The sequence below is a fragment of the Gossypium raimondii genome, chromosome 10 (genome assembly GCF_025698545.1).
Source record: "Gossypium raimondii isolate GPD5lz chromosome 10, ASM2569854v1, whole genome shotgun sequence".
In the NCBI taxonomy this organism is placed as follows: Eukaryota; Viridiplantae; Streptophyta; class Magnoliopsida; order Malvales; family Malvaceae; genus Gossypium; species Gossypium raimondii.
This window is the reverse complement of record NC_068574.1, coordinates 7,759,137-7,785,923: the sequence shown is the minus strand read 5'-3', so window position 1 is coordinate 7,785,923 and position 26,787 is coordinate 7,759,137. Positions and strand designations below refer to the sequence as shown.

Sequence of the window (26,787 nt, the reverse complement as noted above, 5' to 3'; positions counted from 1 at the left end):
CATTTCGATGTAACGATCCTTGGACTGCTCTTTTGCTTTGCGACGCCTCCTGTACTTTTGATCTTTGCTTAGTGGTTTTTGCAATTCCTGCTCGGATTCTGCTGCATCAATACCAAATGCTTGTTGATATTAAATAATTTACTTATAACTAGCGGTAAATAGGTGGGTTGGTGCGGGCTGTGTTCGAATTCATATTATTATATGATACGCATATAAATTTTGTATTAATTTTATTTCTATTTTATTTTTTAGTATAACGACTATTTGAATTTAAATTAATTATAAAATAAGTGAACACTCGATGAATAGGTCACACCTTGATATTCATGTAATATTTTTACTTATTTATAGCTAATCTACACTATAAACTAGTGTGTAAGTAACTGTTCTATGCATGATTCTTAAACTAATATATATACACTTTATTATTAATAAATTTATTTTAATGAGGATTTTTTATGTACTCTAAATCGTAAATTAGTGTATTAAGTTATCAAAATTTAAAACTTCAATGTTGAATACATAATGTTCTTACGCGTGTAAAAATCATATTGTAAAACTTTTAAAAGAACCTATTGTGTATTTAATTATTATAATTTTATCCACAAATTATTAAAATGCCCAAATCTTATTAGAAGAACTCAGAATTTAATTACTTATTTGTACGTTAATATACTATATTCTAATTGAATTTATTTTCATAAGTTGAGTTGATTTAAAGTTTAAATAAGTAATGAAAATTACATAATTTTATAGAGAGAGTTTAATAGTTCTAGCATAAATAAATTGTAGAGATAATTTTATTAATTTTAATATAATCTAATATCATGTGAACTATATTTTTTAAATAATAAATTACATATTTAAATAAGATAAAATTATTAATTTATTCGTTCACTTTTAGTAGCTTTGGACTTCATACTACACGATATATATGTTCAGTTTTTGGTGTACACAACCAGATTAAATACATTAATTTCATTGTTTGAGGACATACCTTGATGTTGGTGGCTAACATCCTCATTTGGCTGCAGGAAATCACCATTATACCCCACGGCTTCTGAACTTGAGGATGTAACCACTAGCTGCTCTGTCAATTCAAAATATCACCCAAACTCATAAATTAATTTCTTTTATTTAATCTAATTTTTTAACCAAAAAATTGAATAAAATAAATAGGTATTAAGTTTATTTTGTTTTTTTAAAATTAATATATATTTATTTTTGTTAAAATGAAATCTTCAAATTATCTTGAATTAATACATACTCTAACTATTGATTAAATGTTTAATCTTGAATTGATGACCTTTACAAATGTTATATTATTATTATTCTGAAAAAAAATTCAATAACTTAAATCAATCTAATTCGAAATGATGTGAATAAAAAATAATTTAAATTCGTGTAAATTATACTAATAGTCATTTAATTTTAATGCAGCTGACAAAACAGTCACTCTGGTTGCAATTTAGTCACTTAACTTTTGAAAAATAACAAATCAATTACCCATTAACAAGTTCTGTCATAGCTTTAACGAGACAGTTACATCAAAGTTGAGTAACAAAAATGACTTTCGGTGTAATTTACCTTTTAAATTTAATATAATCTTAAACTCAAAATGTTTTTAACTCAGGATCACTTAACCCAAATGACTAGGGCTTCACTAAAGTATATAATTAGAAAAAGAAAACATTAATTTAATATAAATAATTTCCTACAATATAATTAGTTAATTTTTTTTTAATTTTATAACTTGTAATTACGATTTCGTAGTGTGATCAAATATGCAATTATTTACCCACGTATAAAATATTCTTTGAAATCTATAATTGTAATATTTATAAATTTGAGAAATCAAAGTAAAGTGTGAGAAATTATTATAGGAACACGGAGTATATTTGTTAAATATCAAAATAATTCTTCAATATACAAAATATATGGTTGTTATGATACAAGTTTTAGGCCGGATTTTATTAACATCGTGGACAACTGAGCTCGCAAGATAATAGGTACCTGTATTTTTTTTGATGTCATGCGTGAGCCTGTGCATGAGGCCGCATAAACATGTGTTAGATCTAGAATATAATACTTTTTGACATATGGATGAAACTTATTCCACCTATCAAATATATACTCATTTTGTTAAAATATACAAACTTCACCACTTAAAAACAAATATTTGATAAATACCTGGAAATTGATCCTCGTTTTCCCAGTTGTCTCCCATGATCTCAGCCTCAGCTGTCTATCCAAATCACTCTGTTGCTCCTGTATTTTACTATATTTCATCAAACATATGGAGAGATTAAATCTACTGATTATTAAGGATGGGAGCATCAAATGTTGCTCTTATATTGTACTTAAAAAATCGGCTGTACGTTTCACCCACAAAAAAAATGGCTGTACATGACGACATCGACCACATTGAAATCGACTGATTGACAAGGACGTGTGTGTGTATTTTCGGTCGGAACTTCATCGACCGATATCTGCCATCATCGACCGATAATTATACTTACATCGACTGATGTCACATCTTTGTGAGTACTTTTCTTTGTCACCTTTATCGTTTCTTTTTACAATTGAAGAAGAAAAATAAAATATTGAATTTAATTTTGATGCTTACAATATATTATTTTTGTCAGTAAATTAATAGATTATTGGTATTTTTAATTTTATTTTGTTAGATAATATTTATAAGGCAAAAACATAAATTTTGTTTTAATGTTTATCCATTTTACTACTTTGACTATTTTTTTATCATTTTAGTCTTCAACATTTAAAGTTTAGTTAAATTATTTTTTAATGAAAAAGGTGATTGAATTGTTAAAATTTTAATATTATTGACGTGAGAGTGGCGTGGCAACCTTCATGTACTTCACTTATTAAGACAAATGATTCTCTTTTAAAATCATAGAATTTTTTAATTTTGTTAAATATTCTTTATTGATTTTAAATTTTCATAAAATATACATGAACTCCATGCAAATTACCGCATCAGTACCATTAAAATTTGAATAGGTTAGTTAACTTTTTCATAGAAAGTAATTTGATTAAAATTAAAATTTAAAGGTCGAAATGATTAAAAAGAATAAAATTCAAAATAATATTAAAAATTAAATTTATGAATATGCCTATTTATAACTTTTATAAATATTATTGCAAGTATTAAATATTCCTTGTATTTTTAATTTCATTGTATATTAATTTAATATTCTTAATAATATTTTATTATTCTCACATTATTCTACTCTTTTTTTAACACACCTATTTAATGCATCACTGGTTAGTTACTGGTGATTTTAATTTGTAGGAAGCAAGGGACCAAGACCTGCATAAATAATAAAAAACAGCTTGGCCGCAATCTAAATAATGATCCCCGCAAATTTAGGACCTCCACATTGATCCCCATATTCAATCTCTGATGCAAGGTGAGCAAGCTGTTCATCCTTGTCCTTTCTCACCATCTCATTCTCTGATCTAAGGTCAGCAACTTCCCCTTTCAACCTTAAATTTTCTTGATTCACCATTCCGATCTAACCATCCTTGGACTGCTCTTTTGCTTTGCGATGCCTCCTGTACTTTCCATCTTTGCTTAGTGGTTTTTGCTATTGCTGCATCAATACCAAATGCTTGTTGAGATTGATATACTTGGTTAATCCCACTGATTTTAAATAATGTATTTATAACTAGTGGTTCATGCGGATTGTGTTCAAATTCATATTATTTTGTATGTAGTATTTTTTTATAGTATAATGACTATTCGAACCTAAATTAATCTTAAAATAAATAAACACTCGATCAATAGGCCACAACTTGAGATTAATTTAATACTTTTTACTCTTTATAGATAAACTACACTATAAACTAAATTCTATACATTATTCTTGAACTAATAAAAATATCTTTATTATATTACCACATTTATATTTGAATTATTTTTATAATTAAGTATTGAATATTAAAAATATTTTATTAAATTTATAAGCTCTAAGCCTCTAGTATTTGCCTAAATTGGTGAGCAAAAGTTTATTGAAACTGACTTAACATCTTAAAATTTGATTTGGTTAAATTAATTTCTATTTTAGGTTGATTAAAGAGATCGGTTAAATAAGATAATTAAAATATTGATATTATATTTTTATATATAATGTTATTCCGGCTAATTATAAAATTATTTTAACATTATTAAATATTATCATATTTATATATAAAATTATATCTATTTAATCAAAGTTTTTATTATTTTAACATATTCAATGATATTATAGATTTACAATTTTATTAATTAATAATATATTATGTTATTTTTTAAGTAGAGCTTGTAAAAGATATGATCATATTAATTAATTTCACATGAATATATTATCATATTAGTTAATTTTAATTAATATTATTTTATTACTATCACATAATATTAATAAATTATTATTCTAATGTCAATTTAGTAATTTAATTAACAACAACGGATATTCTCGTCAGTTTAATTTTTTTTTCAAACTCGTGCTTATATATACATAGATAGATATTGTATAACGAGTATTCTAATACCCTCCGGCTTGTGAACTTGAGGATGTAACCAGTAGTTGGTAAATTGTCGAAGGCTCTGAAAAATTAAAAAGAATTCAAAATATTACTACTATCACCCAAAGCCATAAACCAAGAATGATTTTGATAAATTATTTAAAAATTTATATCATTAAAAATGAAAATTTTTAACATTAATATTTTAAATGTGTTTTGACAATTATTTTAATTTTGGTTCAGTTGGAATCGATTGAACCTCCATCTTTTGTTTCAGTTGGAATCGGCTCCGATTCAATTGGAAATAAAACTGGATCGAAATTGTATACTCGTAAGTAGACGGAAATCCGACTAGAAGTTGAGGCTTATTTTCATAGTTTTCTTAAGACAGATTCGGCCGTTCCTTTAGTGCTGGAGAAACGTTGATCAACTGTTTCCTAAAATACAATAATGAGATAAACACGACAGTAGCACGGCTGCAATAATCAACGAACTATAGTCTAACTTCCTTCTATCACCGAAAACAGGAAATTGATAAATGTAAAACAAATGTTTGATAAATATCTCAGCCTCACCTCTCTATCCAAATGACTCTCTTGCTCCTATATTTTACTATATTTCATCTAACATATGGAGAGATTAAATCTACTGATTGTTAAAACAAAAATTATGTGGGATGGGAGTTTAAAGTGTTTGGGATTTAGAATGGGTCAAATTCAGTTATTAGAACTTGTATTTTTATGTATTTTTGGATTGAGTATCTATACATTTAAAATTTTTAAATTTTAGTCATGACCGAATGGTAGTTATTATATTTATTAATTAGATTCATTATTTTTAAAATTTGATCGTTAGATATATTATCACATGTACAATGAAATGTCAGCTTGCTATTTCCACATATTACTTACACAAAAACTAATTAATAATTATTATATTCATTAAGTTAAATTCCATTATTATATTAAAAAACTATAAAAATTTAAAATTAATTAAATTAAAATATAAAGACTAAATCCACCAATGCAGATTACAAAGTCTAATAAGGAGTTACCAATTAGAATGTAAGCTTTTGAAAAAGCTGGAATGAGGTCAGAATGCAAAGATTCGGGCTAGCTAGTTCTTCATTGCTTAAAAAAAGCACTTTTGGAAGAAAAGTTATAAAGAACAAGCTGTTTTTTGCTGAAAATTTTAGTTTTTCCTCTCCCAAAAGTACTTTTGGTGCTTAATTACTTTTTCACCCCTCCAATAACATAGTATTTTCCTTTTTTTTCTTGGTGTTTAATTACAAATGTGTTAAAATCATTAATTAAAAATAAAAAATATATTTTAAAAATACTAATTACAAATATTTAATGGTTTAAAATATAGTTTATATATTCTAATTAAATTTTATAAATAATTAATATTTATTGCTTAAAAATATTTAAAATTTATATTTCATATATTAAAATATTAACAACAAGTTATAATATTTTTTTATATTCTTACTAAAATATAATAATATTAACTAATTTAAATAATATTTAAATGCATATTTATTACTTGATAATAACATGTCTAAAATGAACATTTTATTTCTTAAAAGCACAAACACTTAAATTTTAAACAAAATTTCTCAAAAATACTTTTCCACAACATTTTTTAAAAGCACTTTCCGAAGTGGTTGAAATGCGGGAATGAATTTTGGTGTTTGGCGTTGGCGTCATTGATTGACTTTTATTCATCGCTCACATTTATTGATGCTTTGTTACAAACAAATCAAATTAAATATTCAATCCTGCAATACAATTCCTTGGGTTTGGATGGAATTTTGAAATTCAATTCAATATTCAGTTTTATTGCCCTACAATGTTTCACTTCTTTTATCCTCCCATGGAAAAGGTGTAATACATTCGATATTCAGTTTTTGTTTTATATACTTTTTTTTAATAATTGAGGGAGGGGAATGGAGTTACTTAGAGTTGAACTCAAATTCTCTATGCTCTTATCACTAGGTGAAGAAATTATTACCACCTTTAACTTTATATTTGCTAGTTAATATTTATAAGGCATAAACATAAATTTAGTTTTAACGTTTATCCGTTTTACTACTTTGGCTCTATTTCTTTTTTTTTTAATCACTTTGGCCATCAACATTTAAAGTTTAGTTAAATTGTTTTGTTTTTCTCTCGAGCTTTACACGATTGGTTCACTTCTAATCTTGGTTGTCATGTGAGATTATCTAGTAGAGGGGTTATTTGGTCTTATTGTTTGGCGAATTTAGAAGAATAGGAATTTGTTTATATTCCAAGACATAAATTGGACGGCTCATTAGCTTGTCAAGGTTTCCTTTAGTCGGACACAACAATATGAGTTAAGTCTCTGTGGGGATCAACGTACTAGCCATCTTTCTGGTTCCCATGTAACCTTGGAATGAACGTGGATGCATTTATCCACTGATGGTGCACTGGTAAGAGATACTGGGGATGCTTCAACTGGTGGTTTGTTGAGAGATCAATATGGAGATTGGATCTTGGGGTTTAATCATTACTTGAGAAGATGTACAACTTTTGAGGTTGAATTATGAGGCATTTTAGATGGTTTTCTTGTTTTACTCAACAAAGGTATTAGAAGGGTCATAATTCAGACAGATAATCTGGAGGTGGTCAGAGCTTTACAAGACAATCCAATGGTGGACTCAAGAATCATTGTGCTTAGGAGGATCCAACGGATTATGAGAGCTGAAGGTTAATGGCGAATAAGATATGTTCCCAGAGAATGTAATAAAATTTATACCTATTCATTTTATTTTTATATGAATAAATAAAACTTTATTTAAAATAAATTAAGCATTCATTAAGGTTATACAATAAAATGATTATATGCTCCTGAAGAGCTAATATTGTACCAAACTGTAAAAGCTCTTTAAGAGCTTATATTTTAGCTCCTTGTGATGCAAAATTTTGTAAAATATAATTTTGTTTTTCAGATCAACAAGATTTATGTTGAATAAAACCTTCATGTGTTTTACATTAAAACCATATATATAAATAACATAAGATTCTTATATATTTGTATTATATATATTCCCCAAAGGAATACATTACACTATATGATTGAAATATCTAATTTACTCCTGCAGTAGCAATATTGTGAAAATGACTTTAACAGTACTTTCAAACGATCTCATACCTTCTAGTGGCTAAGCAAAATAATAAGTTACTAATGAAAAACTATGAAGTTCTTCCCACTAGTTTTACTTTATTCCCTGAAGTGAATGTAACAATACATAACAATTATGAAAAATAAAAATATAGAGACCATGATTGTTGTTGTAATTGAGGATGTGATTGGAGACTACATGACAACATGAATAGATAGATTTTGATTTGAAATCCATGCATGTTTTGCATTGGTGATTATGAAATAAAGAATCAATGGAGGCATTTAGAAGTCTATCCTACTAGATTTATTGCATTCTCTGAAGTGAATGCAAACATAAAGAAAATACAAGATATAATCATGGACCACTAAAAGTGGGAACATAGTAATAAATAAGAGAACAATGAGAGTTCTCAAGATAACTCTTCAAAGGGTGAAGATAACTTATGTTATCAATGTAATATGAAAGATTATTAGCCACATGTGGCATATGCCCAAATATTTTGTTTCATTAATATTCTTTGAGGAAGTATATGAGAATGTAGTAATAAATTCTATCATTATAGATAGAAAATATTTATCTTATTTGGTACTAAAACAAACAAATATTATTCCAATATTTGATAGTACAAAATTAGTCGAAAGCTCTAGAAGAGCTAATATATTAATATCTTGTGATGGTTAATCCATTGGTTTTAAAAGATATATAATATATATTATATTGAGATTGTGAATGAAGAAAATATTATATTTCATATGAATCACTATCGTTATAAATATCTATTTTGAATGGATGAAAAGAGAAGATTAGGTTATTAATTTATATTTATGTTATAATCTTTGTAATATTCTTTTGTCATAATCCCCATTAAAGGGTTGGAAGCAAAATATTTGACTGTGAAAGGTCTATTTATGAGTTATAAAATATGATAATTCTATCTAAAGCTTGTTATGGTTGGATGCACCTGAAGTTGCAATTTTTTTTTAGATATTTGAAGATTTTGGCATATTCCCTGAAGCGAATATTGCATATAATTGTTTGGAAATTATATTTATTTTGTTGACTTCGTGACGTTATAATATTCACATTGATTTAGACATTTTCAATAGTAAATGTCACAATTGTACTTATATGTGGATACAAAGTAAAAAGAATGATAGTAAAATCATTAATTTGTTACAATTTAGTACAATTGAAACACATGTTAAAGTAAACTAGAAATTTGCTAATACAAATGCATTTTCTACTTGGGGTGACCAGTTTGACCATCTTGTACCATCTTTATCTTCTTCAACAACCCATCATCTTCCAACTATGTTAATCTGATCAGATCAAACATTACCGGTTTACTCTCAACTCAGCCAAAAGACTTCCATCATTACTAATACTGAGCCGTGCAAACATTGCTCTTAATTCTATTTCAGCTTTTCTACTTAGGGTAAGTTTGGATGGGCGGTGCGTTTACCTGCGGTTAGTGTAAAAACAACGGTGGTGGTGAGATTAAATACTGTAGCGTACTATAGCGTGGGACAAAAAGTAAGCTAAACGCACCGCACCGCACCCAGTCGCCCATCCAAACCCACCCTTAGTGCATCAACTACCACGTTTGCCTTTCCCGGATGATAATCTATGACACAATCATAGTCTTCCAGAAGCTCGATCCACCGTCTCTGTCTCAAATTCAACTCCTTTTGCGACAGAAGGTATTTGAGACTTTTATGATCGGTATATATATAACATTTTTCACCATAAAGATAATGCCTCCAAATCTTTAATGTAAAAATTACAGGTGCTTGCTCCAAATCATAAGTCGGATAGTTACGCTCATGTGGTTTCAATTGTCGAGATGCATAGCCTATTACCTTCCCGTCCTGCATCAAAACATAGCCCAAACCATTTAAATAAGCATCACTGTATACGACAAAATCTTTACCAGATTATGGTAATGTCAGAACTGGTGCCTCGATTAACATTTGCTTCAATGTTTCAAAACTTCTCTGGCACTAATCATCTCAGATAAAAAGAAAATTTTCTGTAGTAACTTAGTCATCAACAAAGCTATCTTCGAAAATCTATTTACAAATCTTCTATAATACCTAGCCAGACTAAGAAAACTGTGTACCTCTGATACATTCTTCGGTGCTTTCCACTAAATAATTGCTTCAATCTTCTTCGGATCAATTCTGATTCCATCTGCCGATACCACATGTCCAAAAAATACAACTTTCGATAACCAGAACTCGCATTTGCTGAGCTTTCCATATAAAAGTTTCTCCCGTAATATCTGTAGTACAATCCTGAGATGTTGATCATGCTCTGACTTTGACTTCGAATAAACCAGTATATCATCAATAAAACCACCATAAATTGGTCTAAATACGGCTGAAAAATACGATTCATAAGATCCATAAAAGCGGCTGGGGCATTTGTCAACCCAAATGGCATTACTAAGAACTCATAGTGGCCATACCTCGTATGGAAAGCTGTCTTCGATACATCACTTTCTTTTACCTTCAACTGATAGTAACCTGACCTTAAGTCATTCTTCGAGAATATAAAAGCTCCTCTCAACTGATCAAACAAATCGTCGATACAAGACAATAAATGTTTATTTTTTATTGTTACTTTGTTCAACTGCCGATAATCAATACATAATCGCATTGATCCATCATTCTTCTTAACGAATAATATCGGAGCTCCCCACGGTGATATGCTCGGTCGAATAAAGCCACGATCTAACAAATCTTGCAACTGTATTTTCAGCTCCTTTAACTCTGTAGGTGACATCCGATACGGAGGTATAGATATTGGTGCTGTACCCGGATACACTTCTATAGCAAATTCAACCTCCCTGTTAGGTGGTAAGCCCGACAGCTCTTCAGGGAATACGTCTGGAAATTCACATGCAGTCCTAATCTGACTACACTGATTTCCGACTGAATTAGAATTAATAACATATGCTAGATATGCTGTGCAACCCTGATGAAGCAACTTATTAACTTTAATTGCTGATATGATTCGAGCTAACCCACTGGTACAGATTCCATTTACCTCAACACTATCACCATCTTCAGTCTGAACATTGAATTTCTTTTTATAATAGTCCAAAATTACCCCATGTTCAGCTAACCAGTCCATACCCAGTATAACATCAAAATCCCAAAAAGACATTATTAATAAATCCACCGGAAAAGTTTTATCATAAATTATTAGCGGGCATTTCAGGCACACCTGATTAACTAATATTGTTTGCCCCAATGGACTTGATACTTCTATTGAGACTTTAGACATTTCTGTTTTCCATTTCCTCGACTCTACTAATTTTGAATTAATATATGAGTGTAAAGATCCAAGATTAATCAAAGTATAAACCGGCTCAAAATGCAATAAAAATATACCTGTCACCACATCGTGAGCATTACCCTCTTCTCGGGTTCTAACTACATAAGCTCTAGCTGAAGCTCTGGCTTCAGATTGTTGTGTTGCTATATCACTGCCTCTACCAGCTCCTCCTCTCCTCAAAATAGAACCTCCTCTGGACATTCCTCTACCTCTGGCAGTCGATATCGATCTCTAAGATGTGACAGGTGTACTATTCTGAGTTTTCAAACAATCTTGTGTTCAGTAGAGCCACAGCAGAAACATCCTCCGATTTTCTTCCAGCATTCACCAAAATGTTTTTTCCCACAATAATCACATTCAGGATTTTCACTTTCTCGGGGCGGAGCTTTTACACTACCAGTGGAAATAGTAATTTGTTTTCCTCTACTTCTGTCACCCCTATCAGACGGAAAGATTAATCTCCAACCACTTCTTGATTCTCTGGATCTCTTCGGTAATGGATTAGAACTGGTAATTCCCATACGTTTCCCAGCTGATTTACCCATTTCTGACTTTTTATCCAGGCCCAATACTTGTTCTATCATTTTTGCTCGCTCAACCAGATCAACAAGTTCAATAATTCTAAGACTTACCAATTGAATCTTGATTTCATCTCGCAGTCCCCGTAGAAATCATTTACAACTATCAGCTTCGGTTGGAACATATTCTGAAGCATACTTGCTCAGTCTAGAGAACTCTCGCTCATAATCCAGTACTGACATATTACCATGTTTCAACACTAAAATCTCTTTCTTTTTCTCTTCAATGTACATTTCCCCAATATACTTATTCTGAAATTCTTTTTGAAACAAGTCACAGGTTACCTGATCATCCGGCAAATGCCTAACCACAGATTCCCACCAGAGATACACTTCTCTTAGTAACAGTGATACAACACATATCAGATTCTCTCGGGGAGTGCAATCTAATTGTTGCAAAACTCTTTTTGTTGATGGCATCCAATTTTCAGCATCGGACGGATTAATTCTTCTTAATCCCAAAAACTCCGTGGCACCATATTTCCGTAGCTCTTTAATCGGGGCCCGTCTGACAGTTGGTACTGATGTAGTAGCAGGTACAGTTCCTGCTACACACAGTAATGCATCGGCTATAGTTCTTAAAAGTTGTGAGTCATCTCTTTCTCTTCCTACGTTAGGAGGTTGAATATCTAACGGATTCACACTAGGTGTAGCAGATTCAGTTTCTTCAAATTCTCGACTTCCAGTATACAATTTCCTGTTCAACATCATAGATTCTTTTATCTGACATTTTATCTATAAAAAAAATCAAATAAATATATTAGCATCCAAAAACTCGACTCAGTTTCGACTTAAATGTGGCATGTACTTCTAAACTTATTTACGAGCTTGATTTAGTCTAAGAATCGGTTAAATCTGCATCTGATACCAATAATTGTAACACCCCCTAACCCCAAATCGTCACCGGAACAGGGTTACGATGCATTACCAGACCTATCAGACAACTTACGAATAATTCATAATTAAAATAACATTCATAGTATAATTTAATAATTAAATCCCTATAATGGACTCTCGAAGCCCAAAACATGTATTAAAAGTAGAACGGAACTTGTTCGAGTATTCTGAAAAATTTTCATAAATTTTTTTTCTTTTTTTTTAAAAAATTTCGACAGTATTTCTACTTATTTTCACATAAAACCCCATTCAAACAAAACCGTATCCATTTCCAAACATAACCAGTTCAACCAATTCAATATAATATCAATTTAAATTTATCAATGTACTAATTAAATTGAAACGGATAAACTTCTTTCATTATAATTCTTAGACTTGTACTACTAACATTTTTAACCATTTATATTCAAAACATAATAACCTTTATATACATCCTATATACATGCCACATTACCAAAAGAAAATATACATAACCAAAAGTTTCTTTGAAGTCGGTTCGACTTTGGATCTTTGATTCGATGATTTGACTTCTACAACTGCATGCGGAAACAACTATACGCTGAGTATGCATATACTCAGTGGTATCACTATAATACAATTTATTTTTAAATACATTAAATCACACACATACTTTTACATTACAATTATCATCACTTAATGAACAATCCAGTCTTTTATATTATCATTTGTTTATACATATATCATTCTTATTTCTTTATTTCATTTCTCACCTTTCAAATGCCATATCATTCAAATTTAGTTTTATCAGTAAATTTCTTTCATTTTCCCTTATTAACTTGACTCGAACTCGGCGGATACACGGATTCCAACCAACATACCAGTACGGTACACAATACCTAAACGATGTCGATAGCGGTAGAGTAATGATTCAACACACAAAACGCTGAATCATGTGATGATATTGGTAATGGTGTTCGACACACAAATTGTTGAATCGGTAACAATAACAGTAGTCGGCACATAAATGCCTGATCAGTAAGCCAGCAAAAAAAACCCGTACTCTTCCATATCCTATGGCATGCCAACTATATCTGACTAGCCTGACTAGTTAATAGAGTATTTAATTCACTTTTCAATACAACTTCCATCTTAATTCAGTATCAATTATAATTCCTTATTGCAATTAGTTTCACAGTATTGCAGTAATTCATTACTTCACTAATTTCACAGTTCAATGCAGTACACATAACAATATTCAGTAACTTCACAATTCAATTCAGTACTCAAATCAATATTTAGTATTCCATAATTCAGTTCAGTATCAGTCTCAATTTCAATACCCAATCATAAATTTATCATTTTACTAAACACTTACCTTAAAATACTTACCACACACAATTAGTAAATTAAACACATAATAATGATAAAGTTTGAATTATAGTGATACAAACCAGAATTCTCTTCGGATTTAATCCTCGATGATCTTTTCTTTTCCTTTTTAGGCCGATGCTTCAGGCTCGATACTAGCTACGAATAATTAAAATAATTTCACAATCATTAGCACAACATAGTTTAATTGCTGAAATTTTTATCTAACTTTTACTTTAATTCCAATTTGAATCCTAACTAAACCTATATGTTTGTCTTTCTCAATTCATACCCTTTTGCTACTCAATTTCTTGCCAAACTCAAATTTAGCTATCTAATTTTATCATATTTTCATAATTTTGAATTTATTTCAATTTAATCCTAAAACTCAAAACTTATAACTTAGTTTACAATTTAACCATTTTATCAATTCTAACTAGAAATTCTATCAACCAAATCCCTAATTTAACAATTTGTTCAATAAAATTTAATGTCTAAAAATCTAATATCTTCCAAAATTTCGACACATACTTGATAGTATTTTGTTCTAGTTTCATAAAAACTCAAAATTACAAGAAAAAGACTTAATTTGACTTACCAATTTGAAATTCAACCTTGAAAACCCTAAATTTCTTCTTTTCTTTTCTTTCTTTCTTTCTCCCTGTTTCTTCTCTGTTTGGTTTCAATTTCACTCTATTTCTTATGTTTCTTTACCTATTTATATAATATAATATAATATAATATAATATAATATAATATAATATAATATAATATAATATAATATAATATAATATAATATAATATAATATAATATAATCTTATTTATTAAGTAACCATATATATATATATATTTTAATCATAAAAATCTTTGATATTTTTATACGTATACCGCCTCAACTATAAAGAATGACATAATTGCCTTTTTAGTCCCTTTAGCTTTTATTTAATTTATAATTAAACTTTCACTTCTATTGTAATTTAATCTTTTTGCTAATTACTCTTAATTTAGCTAAATTCACCTATCTAAATCTTAATTAAACACACAACTAGTCTCGTAAATATTTCTAATAATTATTTTCTAACTCGGTTTACTAAGACGAAGGCTCGATAACATACTTTTCCGGTGCCTATGGATTTTGGGTTGTTACAGAATTCTCATATGTTGCTTGTTCTCAATGAAAATTGATTATTAGAAACTCGCTAGCTAAAAATATCTTGCATTTCTGAAATGAATATGGGCATATTCATCTATCATATGGATGGTTTTGATATTATATGATTTTGAAAGATGCATCTACAAAATAATCACCTTTGTGTTATCAATTTGCAACATGTCGTTTATAATATTGTTTGTTTAAATAATTAATTTTAGATAATGCAATTAAGACAATTCATCTTGCTAATATTGATGAGTTTATATCTCAATCTTTTATTGATTGAGTTTGAAAAACTTTTGTAAAATTTTGTGCATAATGGTTTAGATAAATTATTGATTGAATACCTCTGATTAATGCCTAAACCATTACTTATGACACTACACCAAAACAGACTTTTAGCGGCGTTTTTAGTGGCGTTTGGATAAAAAACGCCGCTAAAAATCAATCATTAGCGGCGCTATCTAAAAAACGCCGCAAAAACCTAAACCTAACGTCGTCTTTTTTTGGGATTTAGCGGCGTTTTTTAAGAAGCGCCGCTATTGCTCTAGTCTTTAGCGGTGTTTTTGAAGAAGCGTCGCGAAAGACCCAAGCATTAGCGGCGTTTTTGAAGAATCGCCACTAATGCTCTGGTCTTTAGCGACGTTTTTGATTTAGCGGTGAAAGACACAACTTTCTATTTCAACATGAGACTATGTTGATTTACGAGTTGTACGCATTAAGCCAATAAGTTATAAATACTCCCCATTACAATTGGTTTTTGATCAAGAGCCAAATATTTCTCATCTTTGAATTTTTATATGTGCGTATATGTTTCAATTGCTCCACCACAACTCACAAAGATAAGTGAATCCTCAAAGAAAGTTAAAAATATATATTAATTACAAGTTTCTTTATATTATTAGATGTTTTGAATGTATTCGAGATTCAATTATGACATGATTTGTGATTACAATTTTGATTCGATAGTTTTCTCGACATTAGGGGGAGAGAAATAATAACTTGTAATGAGTTAAGGGGAGAGAAATAATAACTTATAATGAGTTAGGGGGAGAGTAATTTGAACCAGAAGTTCAATAAAGATAACTCATTACAAGTTAATTGTTAGATGTATTTACAAACTTAATAAAAATAACCAAGTGTTATACACTATCTAATATTTTAATTTGAATCAAAGTCCTAGTAAGACAATCAGTTAGAATAAATAATAGATTGACCGGTTCCAAAGATAAAAATTCTTCTAAATAGTCATATAGTGGAGGCGGGTGCTCCAGAAGAGACCCAAGACATAACTAATAAGTAAAACTCCATAAGAGATTCAGGTACCTGAAACTGAATTTTAAAATAATGAAAATAAGAGATCTCGATAAGTTATGTCAATTTGAGAAAATGTGGAACCAAATAATAAAAGTGGTCGATGATGATTTTGCATGCAATATTATTATTGAAATAATGAAATAAAAGGAAGATCTTGAATAAATCTATTGAGAAATATAGATATGGAATAAAATGATCAAAATAGAAAAACACAACTCAAGTACAATTAAATTTGTAGAGTTTTTGGACCAGTAGTCCAAATATCTAAAAGTATAAAGCCAATGAAGGTGCAATTGAAGTAGTTTTGCAAAAGTGAATTAAAAATATGATGTTTTCGCTAAGTCTTGGCATTGATTACGAAAAGATATAATATTCTTTTGTGGCGGACGCAATAACCTTTAAATATATTATTAAATTGACAATTCATAAAATATTTAACCTATGTCTAATGGTTATTGTTACAACCTTTTATGAATCACTATATAGTAAAGTTTATATTAAAATCTTTGATTTGATTTAGGATGCTAGAAGCATATTGAAATTCTCGAGAAATTGTTCATTTTATGAATTGAAATAATTTGAATATATGTGGTAAATTTGACCTAGTGAATAGTAGTTGAAGGAGGATTAAAATGATCCAAAATACATATTTGTGTTTTATAAAAGAATCATGATTAAAGTTTGTTATGATTATTGTTGAATCTCTTGAAGAGATCAAAATATATTTCCCCAAATTTTCTTCACTCATGACTTTTAAAAGAATAGTAATATGAATGCTTATCAAATACATTCAAATAGTTATTTGAAAAACTAGTATTCAAGATTGAATACGTAGAATATGAGAAAATATGTAATGTTTTCATGATGGGGAGTAAATATGCGTTGCACTCTTTTTCCCTTAACCGATGTTTTGTCCCATTGGGTTTTCCTGGTAAGGTTTTTAATGAGGCAGCATATTATGCGTATAATAGATTGTGTACTCTTTTTCCTTCATTATGTTTTTATCCCACAGGGTTTTTCCTAATAATGTTAACGAGGCACATTATCTAGCAATTGACATCTAAGGGGGAGTGTTATGAATGTCTTATTAAATAGATGTCGATCATGATCAAAATAAAGTTTTAATGTACTTTAAATTCTAATAGTTATTAGAATTAGATTTTCAGTTCTTTTATACTTGTTATGCCTATAAATAGAGAATCTGATGAAGCATTGTAATAATCCCTTTTGATCAATAAAATACATTCTCTATTGTTTTCATATTTTATTTGTTTTTTATTATCTCTATCTCTCCTTATTTTATAACAATTTCATCATTTATCGTATATAATTTTTAAACACAAATTTATATTTACATATAAATAATTTCAAATATTGCCCGAATAAGTAATTTTTGGCCATACAAATGAACAGTTTGAATGCCGTGTCACTCTCTTCGTCTCAAAGTTGTAATTAGACAGAAAAAAATGTCAACAAAGCAAGACAGCAAAATTTACTTGAATAATACGTAGATACGTCTCAGCTATTGATTTATGTGAGTCTATAAGAAAAGTGTTAAAACTTAGCATGCGCATATTCCCTCACATTATTCCAATTTCCATGCCTTTCATTACTTGGAAGGATAAATTCACCAAATTTGAGAAGTTATTGATTTTTTTTATATTTTGATCTAATTTTTTGATGACGCGACACATTAATTTAAATGGTTAATAATCAATTTAGTCTCTAAAATATCTATTTGATACTTTTAAAGTTTTTTTTAATAATAATTTTAAAAAATTTAAAGAATCCAAGCTTTAATGGATTACTATTTTGTTCACCAATTTTATTTTTGTTAATTTAGTCACTTCTATCAAATTAATTGTCATTTTTAATCACTCCACTGTTCAAATGCCTTGGTCACCGAATAAAATACTAACATAACAGTCTTTTGATTGGTATAATGACGCTTTACACTTTTGTAAAGTTGGTCCTAATTCTAGAGGAATTCAACAAATTTAACCCTCAATGTTTGCACATCTTGTCAATTTAGTCCAAGTCTAAAAATTCAAAAATTTTATAATTTTAAAACTAGAAAATATATGTAACTTACTATAAAAAGACATAAAAATATATATAATTACATAAAGACTTAATTTACATTTGGTCATAATTCTAAAAATTAATAAATTTAACCCTTAATGTTTGCACATTTTTTCAATTTAGTCCAAATTCTAAAAATTCACAAAAAAATAAATAAAATATTCAAAAATATAAAACATTCAAAAATAATCAATCAAAACCAAAAATCAAAGTAAGTAAAATTTTCCTAGTTATAATTCAAAAACATGAAAAACCCATAAAATGCTCCTACATTTGATATATGCAATCGCACAACATTGTGGTTAAAAAATTACAAGAAAAAATTTTCAAAATTTTCATTCTTGTTACCATATTTTTTTATTCAACCAAACAACAGAGACATTTTGCAAAACAACATTCATCCCTTCGTTCAGCACTCACCCTTAAACCCACACCCAAAGTCGGTTTATTTTACAGACACACCCAAAATTAATTTCGCATTTTCTTTTAATGAGAAATAGCCTTAAGCATTTGAATCCCTCAAAGGCCTACACTTTACCATCGAAATGGAGCCAGAGATGTTTCTATAAGTAAAGGCTTTCTAATTTGAATCCCTTAACCAGTTGTTTGATCATGGTGCTGGTTGGATTTTGTAGTGATTGGTTCAAAAAATTAATTCAAATGACTCGTTTAGCTTGATGGAGTTTAAATAATAATAAAATATTGATTTAAAAATTTCAAGAAAAATTAAGGGTTAAACTTTTTAGAATCCCTAAATTTTTTTTGTTAAAACTCAAGAAATATTAGTTTGAACCCTTCAACCAAATTCATATTTAAGCCTTTACGTAATTTTATATATGTTTTAATAATTTATATTTTGTCTTTTATAATAAATTTGATATATTTTCAAGTTTTTAAAATTATAAAATTTTTGAATTGAGACTAAATTGACAAAATTTACAAATATTGAGGATTAAATTTGTTAGATCTTTTAGAATCAAAACCAACTTAACGAGAATGTATAAAGTGTTAAGGGTTAAATTTATTATTATACCAATCAAAAATTGTCACATCAACATTTTCTTTCCTGACCAAGGTACTTTAATGGTGGAGTAACTAAAATGTCAATTAATCTAATGGGGACTAAATTAACAAAAAATTCCGTGAACAAGATAGGAACAATATAAAACTTGAGTGACTATTTGAATAGTTTAGCCTTTTAATTTTTAGAATTATTATTAAAAAGATTTTAAAAGTATCAAATTGATATTTTAGTTATAGTTTAGGGGCTAAATTGGCAACTAATCCTAATGAAAATTAACCTGATGAGTGACCAAAATATAACAATTCGATAACTTTAGTGACAATTATGTAAATTTTAAAAGTTGAATAACTAAAATATAATTTTAATGGTAATTGGTGTCGTTTACGCTACTTGAGAAGGCATTTCATTTTGGGATAAAGCTCAAGCAGTCCTAGCTCGCTGAAGTAGTGCTTCGATCATGGAGCAACAATCTCCTCCCGCCTCCTCCTCCACAACCGTCACCAGCACCACTCCTCTCCTCCCCCAAAACCACCCATGGTGGCATCGTCATTTCCACATGAATAATTCCCTCTCCTCCGAACTATCAGGAGCAGTGGGAGACTTGGGCACTTTCATCCCAATTGTCCTAACTCTCACCTTGGTTTCCCACTTAGACCTCTCCACAACTCTAATCTTCACTGCCCTTTACAACATAACCACTGGCCTACTCTTCCACATCCCCATGCCTGTCCAACCCATGAAATCCATAGCTGCCGTTGCCGTCTCCGAAACCCCTCACCTTACCACCTCCCAAATCGCCACCGCTGGTGCCTCTACTGCCGCCGTCCTCTTCTTTCTCGGGGCTACCGGTCTGATGTCGACCCTTTACCGTCTCCTCCCTCTCCCTGTTGTCCGCGGGATCCAGCTCTCTCAAGGCCTCTCCTTTGCCTTCTCAGCCATCAAGTACATCCGTTACAATCAAGATTTCGTAGCTTCTAAAGCTACCACCCCACGGGCATGGTTGGGCCTTGATGGTCTTGTTGTGGCCCTTTCAAGTCTCCTCTTTTTAGTCATCTTCACCGGCTCCGGGGATCATTATGATAGAAATGGATCTGATGACGACCAACCTCGTCGCAGAAACTCAAAGAGGTTGAGAATTTTGGGTTCAATTCCGGCTGCTTTGATAGTGTTCCTACTTGGATTGGTTTTATGTTTTATACGTGATCCTTCAATTTTTGGTGATATTAAGTTCGGCCCATCAAAAATTGGATTTTTGAGTATAACTTGGAATGATTGGAAAGTTGGGTTTTTGAAAGGAGCAGTGCCACAAATTCCACTGTCTGTATTGAACTCAGTTATTGCAGTTTGTAAGTTGTCTGGTGATTTGTTTCCAGACAGAGAGCTGTCTGCTGCCAAGGTTTCAGTTAGTGTAGGGGTTATGAATTTGGTGGGGTGTTGGTTTGGGGCAATGCCAGTGTGTCATGGTGCAGGTGGGTTAGCTGGTCAGTATAGGTTTGGGGCAAGGAGTGGATGGTCGGTGGTATATTTGGGGATAGGGAAGTTGATAATTGGCTTGGTATTTGGGAACTCCTTTGTTAGGATTTTGAATCAGTTTCCTATAGGGATTCTTGGAGTTCTTTTATTATTTGCCGGCATTGAGTTGGCTATGGCCTCGAGGGATATGAACTCAAAGGAGGAGTCTTTTGTCATGTTGGTTTGTGCTGCTGTATCTTTGACAGGTTCTAGTGCTGCATTGGGGTTCGTGTGTGGGATTTTGCTGTTTTTGTTGCTGAAGCTAAGAAAAATGGAGTATTCTGGTTCTAATCCTGGTTTTAGCAAATTCAAGTTTGACTCTACCGTTGATGCCGAAACTAGTTCAATTCCTTAAAACTGCATTTATTTGGGCTGGATGCTGTATGTCGGATGATTAAGCTATGCAGGGTAAGTTGCACTTTCAAATGCAAGTATAAGATCATATGTGTAGATTCCTGTGCAGATTTGATATGTATGTTCTAGACTAGCAAAATACTACCAGAATCATATGATAGAATATAAACCACTGTGATGTATTTAATTCTGGCCTAGCAGTTAGTACATTATTTTATCAGTGCATATTGCCCGATCTGTTGCGACAATAATTGAAGTTTAATGTATCATCTTCCTTGGAAAACTAGTTCAGGTAAGCCAAGTTTCTTAAAACTTGTATCCTAGGTGAAGTTTTCATTTTATTTATAGAAATCATAGGTAGCAGATCATTTGCTTCTATGTTGTTGAATTCGGAGTTCAGAATCTATAGGGACTACCTGCTTTTCCAATAGTTGAAAGGGTAAGAATATTGTTGTCAGTTGAATGTATTGATTAGAAATCTCAAGTGACAAGAATGAATAGTTTTTTACTAAAAGTGAAAGATGATGGTATAACTTTCTGTGGTGGATCAATTTTAAGTTTTCTGTGGGATGCTTCTGCGGCATTAGAAATCAAACCCGAGTTGAATGAGATTCAACGAAATTTACCAACAAATGAAGTGAAAAGTTTTCAAGATTCAGCGATTCCTGAGACTTGATGGAGAGCAGAATGTAGTTATTAGCTTTTGTTGGCAAACATGCTGGGTTATAGCCGTAGGTTATGTTTGAACATATTATGGCTCTGAACTCTGTTAAGCTGAAGCTGAAGTGGTATGACGTAAAATAATTGAAGCTGGAAATCAAGGATAAGGAAGCCATTGCCTGAAGCTACATTTCTGCTCTATATTATGGTATTGGGATGTATCTCACATGGGTTAGATTCTACATTGTTTGTACATCAAAGGTATTTTTGTTGAAGTAAACATCAAAATAGATTAATAAAAGGGAGAGCAGGCAAACGAACTTAAGCCAAATGGCTTACTCTATACACCTAGACCTGGAATTAACAAATAAAGAATCGAATTCAAGTAGGAAAAAAAAAAAAACAGACCCATAAACGACCTATGCCAATCAATGTGGATAGCATACAACAGAATTATTGTGCAAGTGAATGAGCGGCTTTTGGTTTAAGACAAAATGCATTAAACATAACTACGATAAATTAAAATATAAGACCCACAAATTATCGCCAAGTAGCAAGGTGTACATCCAGCCAGCCTTGATGTGAAAAGAAAGGACCACTGTTTTTGGTTGATTTCTTCAGGCATTGAACCATCATGGATTAGTAGATAAGAACCACACCTGCATGTAAAATACATACACGTAGCAATATAATTCACTATTAAAATAATATTTAAAAATGTAATCTGTAAAGTTGTACCTCTACTTCTAATTTAAGCTGTCTAACAAGGTAGAATCACCAAGCTTGTTGGCTAAATATTGTTGTTCAGTGTTGATGATGTAGACATGGACATTTGCTATATTTTGAACTTTCCAATGGTCTTCACCAACTCCTGGTAGCATTCTTCTAACAAATTCTTTGGACATAAGACTAACTTCAAACACACTAAGGCATTTCATATGGCAGATGTCGGATGGCAGCATCTTCAACTGTTGACAAGACCCAATAAAGAGGTGTTCAACAAGATGGAATGCATTTTCATCGATTGCCAATCTATTCAGCCTATCCAATTTCTCAAGGATTAAAATCTTGAGTGCTGGAAAGTATCCACTCTCGAAATGAAGTTGTGTTCCATTGCATCCCTTATAAAGAAAAAGTTCCAACAACTTGGGCAATTCACCAAGAATGTTGAGAGGAATCTCGGATAATTGCGACCAAAGTAGTCGAATTCGAACTAGGCACTTGAGATCGGAAATCCAATGGGGTAACTTTTCCAATCGTCCTTGAAGCCGAAGGCAATACAAAAGAAGAGGAGATCACATTGATTGCAATTGCAGAGGTTCCTCCTCTTTTGCTGAGATAATCTGTAGTGATTGATGGAGGGACGTTTGCTCAATAGCATAATTCTACTGCTTTTGTCATTACCAAACAATGCATATTGTACTTCTCCCCAAGTCTTCTTTTACATCATCGAACACAACAAAATACTCTTCTCCTGCAGAAAGTTTCTGCATTTTTCAATCAGCTCTTCCCCGTCCATTGCATTAACCTCACTGGGATAAGGCTTTTTCCTAGACTTACAAATTGCCTTATCATGGTCTTTAGTAGATCCCTCACCTTGTATCATTAAGACAGTAATCCAAGCATGGCAGTCAAAGTGCCCTGTGGCGATCTGTTCGTCAGCAACTTTCTTGGCCAGAGTTGTCTTGCCAATTCCTCCCATGCCCACCACTGAAATCGCAGTACGATTAGATTCACCATGTATCGGTTCTCTTCCCAAATTTTTTCTCAAAGAATCAATCCCCACAAGTGCATCGTTGTCGACGAAATGGAGCCCCATTCGAGGGTCACGCCAAGTTTTATCCTCGGCACTACCTCCAAAGGTGTTGAAGCTGCAAGGCTCGCTCCTTTCCCGGATTTCACGTACCCGTGTCTTGATATCTTGAAACTCTGAAGCTATTTCATGGCGTCTCTTCACACCCTTTACTAGACAATCTATTTTTGCAAGGAAAGCTTTGAATCCATGCCGGTGGTGGCGGTTTCCCACATGAAGCACGTACTCATCCATTATTACGTATATAATAACCATACGACTCCAATTGCATTTTCTTTCTTTTTTTTTTCCATTTTCTTTTTAATGCAAATTTTTTTTACGCATTATCCATTTATAAATCTATACACTATATGCTATAAATTAATTATGTATCTATAAACTATATATTATAAACGAATTACAAGGTAACAACACTTATAATTCAACAATAATTTATAAATTCAGAAATTAATAATATATTGTGAATGAAACTTTTGACTGAGATACTGAATATTTATATATGGATTTTCCATCATATTTATTGTGTTTATTTAGTTAATTTGAATAGCTAAAAATAATAATATATTGAAAACAAACTTTTATTCTGATCTATTTTATTGTTACAAAAGTATGACTATATCGGCAACTCTTTTTTAATTAGAGATTTGTGATTTAATTTTTCTATAACACAAAAGTTGGGAGTGACTTGTTATGGTAGTTCACATCGTATGGGATGTGGAGAACTATTAAAGTGGAGGCGATTCACATTGTAAATGATACAGAGAGCCACTAAGAATAATGGTTTCTAGAAATTTCATAAGCTTGGAAAGCTTTTTAGGAGAGATTTGGTACCACTTTGGCTGATATTCTAGAGCCACTTCTTTTTGTGATGGAGAGAGCTTTTATAGAGGGGAAGCTTTGATGTGGGTCTTGCTGGAATGATGCCCTACTATATTTAAGGTGACTATAGAGGCATGGGTATAACAACTGCACCCTAGTTGAAGGGAAGATTATAAAGTGATCTTCCCCAAGAAGATGCTTCTTGATAAGGGTTTAAGGTTTTCTTATTGTTATGACGAGTTGTTGTGGGTCTTAAGAGACAGGTTTGGGGATATGGTGAATGTTTTAAGAAGCTAAACTTGACGAATACCTAAAAAGAAAATGATTGTGTGATTTTGGTGATAACATGTAGTTGCATTCTACTTGAGAAATACCTGGAGAGCATGTTTAGTGAAGCCTCCCTTCAATAGGCCTATGCTAGAAATGAAACTGAGGCCTTAAGAGGTCTTACTTGATAGGGAATTAGAAACTCAAAAGGCTCCACTAGGAGCGACATTAGAGCCTTCAATAGACTTCAGCTGAAGAAGAGTTGCTTTCTTAATAGTTATATGGTCGTACTTACCAATCCCTTTGACACACGGAGAAATGAGACACCTTAAAGACCAATTTGGTGAAGCACTCCTATAGAGGTGAAATATGACACCTTAGAGGCAAGCGTGAAAGAAAAATGCCAAAAGTTATGGGACCGTTCACACCTTGATGGTGCCAAGAGATGATAATTTTTTTTAGGATCTAAGATGTTTCCATGCTATTTAGAAGGTTTATATGCAATCTAGGTGGAGTTTTATTAGTTGTAGAATTCCCCTTTTGAATTTGATCCACGAGGCAGGTCCACGGATATGTTTTTCTGACTAACTCCCCTTTTAGCTATAGCCTTACATGGTTGAACTAGATATATATAAGGGAATACATAAATAATGAAGTCGTACTTGAGAAGGGTGCGATTGAATATATGATGTAGACATATAATAAGATTCTTCTTTACAAGGGTACGCCTAGATAAATGAGGTATATATATAATGAACTCTCTCTTGAGATGTTCACCTAAATAGATGAAATAAGTAAATGATGATCTTTGTAAGAATAGATATATGTAGTGAACACTTCAATGAAGGGGTTCATTTGAATGATTGAACTTTGAAAGAATAGATATATAATGAACTCTCCGATGAAGGGATTCACCGAATGAGTTGTTGGACTATTTTCAAATATTTATAGTGTTCCAATAACTATAAATGAATGTGTGTAATTAATCAAAAGTTATATTATTTGATTTTTGAAAAGAATTATAACTATTTAAATAATATTATTTGAATAGTTATAATATTAAATTAATAATTATGTGTTTATTTTAAAGACATTATTATTCAGAAAGACACCTATTGAAAGATGCCTCTATGAGGAGACATGAAAATTCCTATAAATAGGAATGAGATTTCATTTGGAAATCACACCAACAAATTCTAATATTCTTTCTTTCCTTCCTTCATTTTCTAATATTATTAGATTATTCTATAAAGTATTACTGCAAAAATCCTTTATAGAAATTGAGTTTCTTGTCATACATTGCTCAGTGTGTAGTGGGCTATTCTCGTCAGTGCAAAACACAAATAGTCATTGGCTTTATCGTACCCTCGAGGTTAATTTACTTGGAACTCATTTGCACACCGAAAATAGGTGGGGGCGAATATAACCTTAAAGTTAGTAACTTGATACACGCCTTGAAGCCTTGTCCTATTTCTTCTTTTTCCGTTCGAGTTCCGTTTGTGTGTTCTAGATTTTCTTCACCTGAGATTTGTACTAACATGAGTGGATTCCATAAAAGTAGATATGAAATGAACTTTGTGTTATCCATTGAAACCTTAAAAGGCTATGCCTAGAAGGGCTAGCAGTCGCTTTTTAGTAAGCCGAAACCTTAAAAGGCCACGCGTGCGTGATAGGGTGCTAGAGCCTTAAAAGGCTTTGTTCGAAGCTTGATATGCCTATGCTGGAAATGATATTGGAGCCTTTAGAGGCTTTGACCAGCAAGGCACTGGAGCCTTAAGAGGCTTTACCAAAAAATGACAAAAAGGCCTTTGGAAAGCCTACGCCCAATAGGGCACTAGAGCCTTAAGAGGCTTCGTTGGAAATGATATTAGGACCTATCAGAAGCTTGTTGTTGATGAAGAGTTGCTCCTTTAAAATTTGTTAAGGATCGACCCAATTAAGCAACAAGTAACAAAAATAGCGGAATAAAT

At 31.2% G+C, this 26,787-nt stretch overlaps 3 protein-coding genes across 3 annotated transcripts; 1 reads left to right on the top strand and 2 right to left on the bottom strand.

Moving 5' to 3' along the window:
- Nucleotides 1–11,682: 11,682 nt before the first annotated feature.
- LOC105775231 (uncharacterized) lies at nucleotides 11,683–12,300 on the bottom strand. Its single transcript, XM_012597761.1, has one exon. It carries the CDS (start codon nucleotides 12,298–12,300, stop codon nucleotides 11,683–11,685), a length of 618 nt encoding a protein of 205 aa, XP_012453215.1.
- A 7,497-nt stretch (nucleotides 12,301–19,797) lies between these two features.
- LOC105777036 (molybdate transporter 2) lies at nucleotides 19,798–21,541 on the top strand. Its single transcript, XM_012600080.2, has one exon. The coding sequence runs from the start codon at nucleotides 19,850–19,852 to the stop codon at nucleotides 21,257–21,259; it is 1,410 nt and encodes a 469-aa protein (XP_012455534.1). The 5' UTR covers nucleotides 19,798–19,849; the 3' UTR covers nucleotides 21,260–21,541.
- Nucleotides 21,542–22,391: 850 nt separating this feature from the next.
- LOC105777037 (putative disease resistance protein At1g50180) lies at nucleotides 22,392–23,989 on the bottom strand. Its single transcript, XM_052622177.1, has 2 exons — nucleotides 22,657–23,989; nucleotides 22,392–22,577 (listed from the first exon to the last, which is right to left on the bottom strand). The coding sequence occupies exon 1, from the start codon at nucleotides 23,984–23,986 to the stop codon at nucleotides 23,360–23,362; it is 627 nt and encodes a 208-aa protein (XP_052478137.1). The 5' UTR covers nucleotides 23,987–23,989; the 3' UTR covers nucleotides 22,392–22,577; nucleotides 22,657–23,359.
- Between the last annotated feature and the right edge of the window lie 2,798 nt (nucleotides 23,990–26,787).

Excerpts from the sequence above, each read along its gene's own strand:
- LOC105777037 (XM_052622177.1), bottom strand. The coding sequence starts at position 23,986 with ATGGTTATTATATACGTAATAATGGATGAGTACGTGCTTCATGTGGGA.
- LOC105775231 (XM_012597761.1), bottom strand. The coding sequence starts at position 12,300 with ATGATGTTGAACAGGAAATTGTATACTGGAAGTCGAGAATTTGAAGAA.
- LOC105777036 (XM_012600080.2), top strand. The coding sequence starts at position 19,850 with ATGGAGCAACAATCTCCTCCCGCCTCCTCCTCCACAACCGTCACCAGC.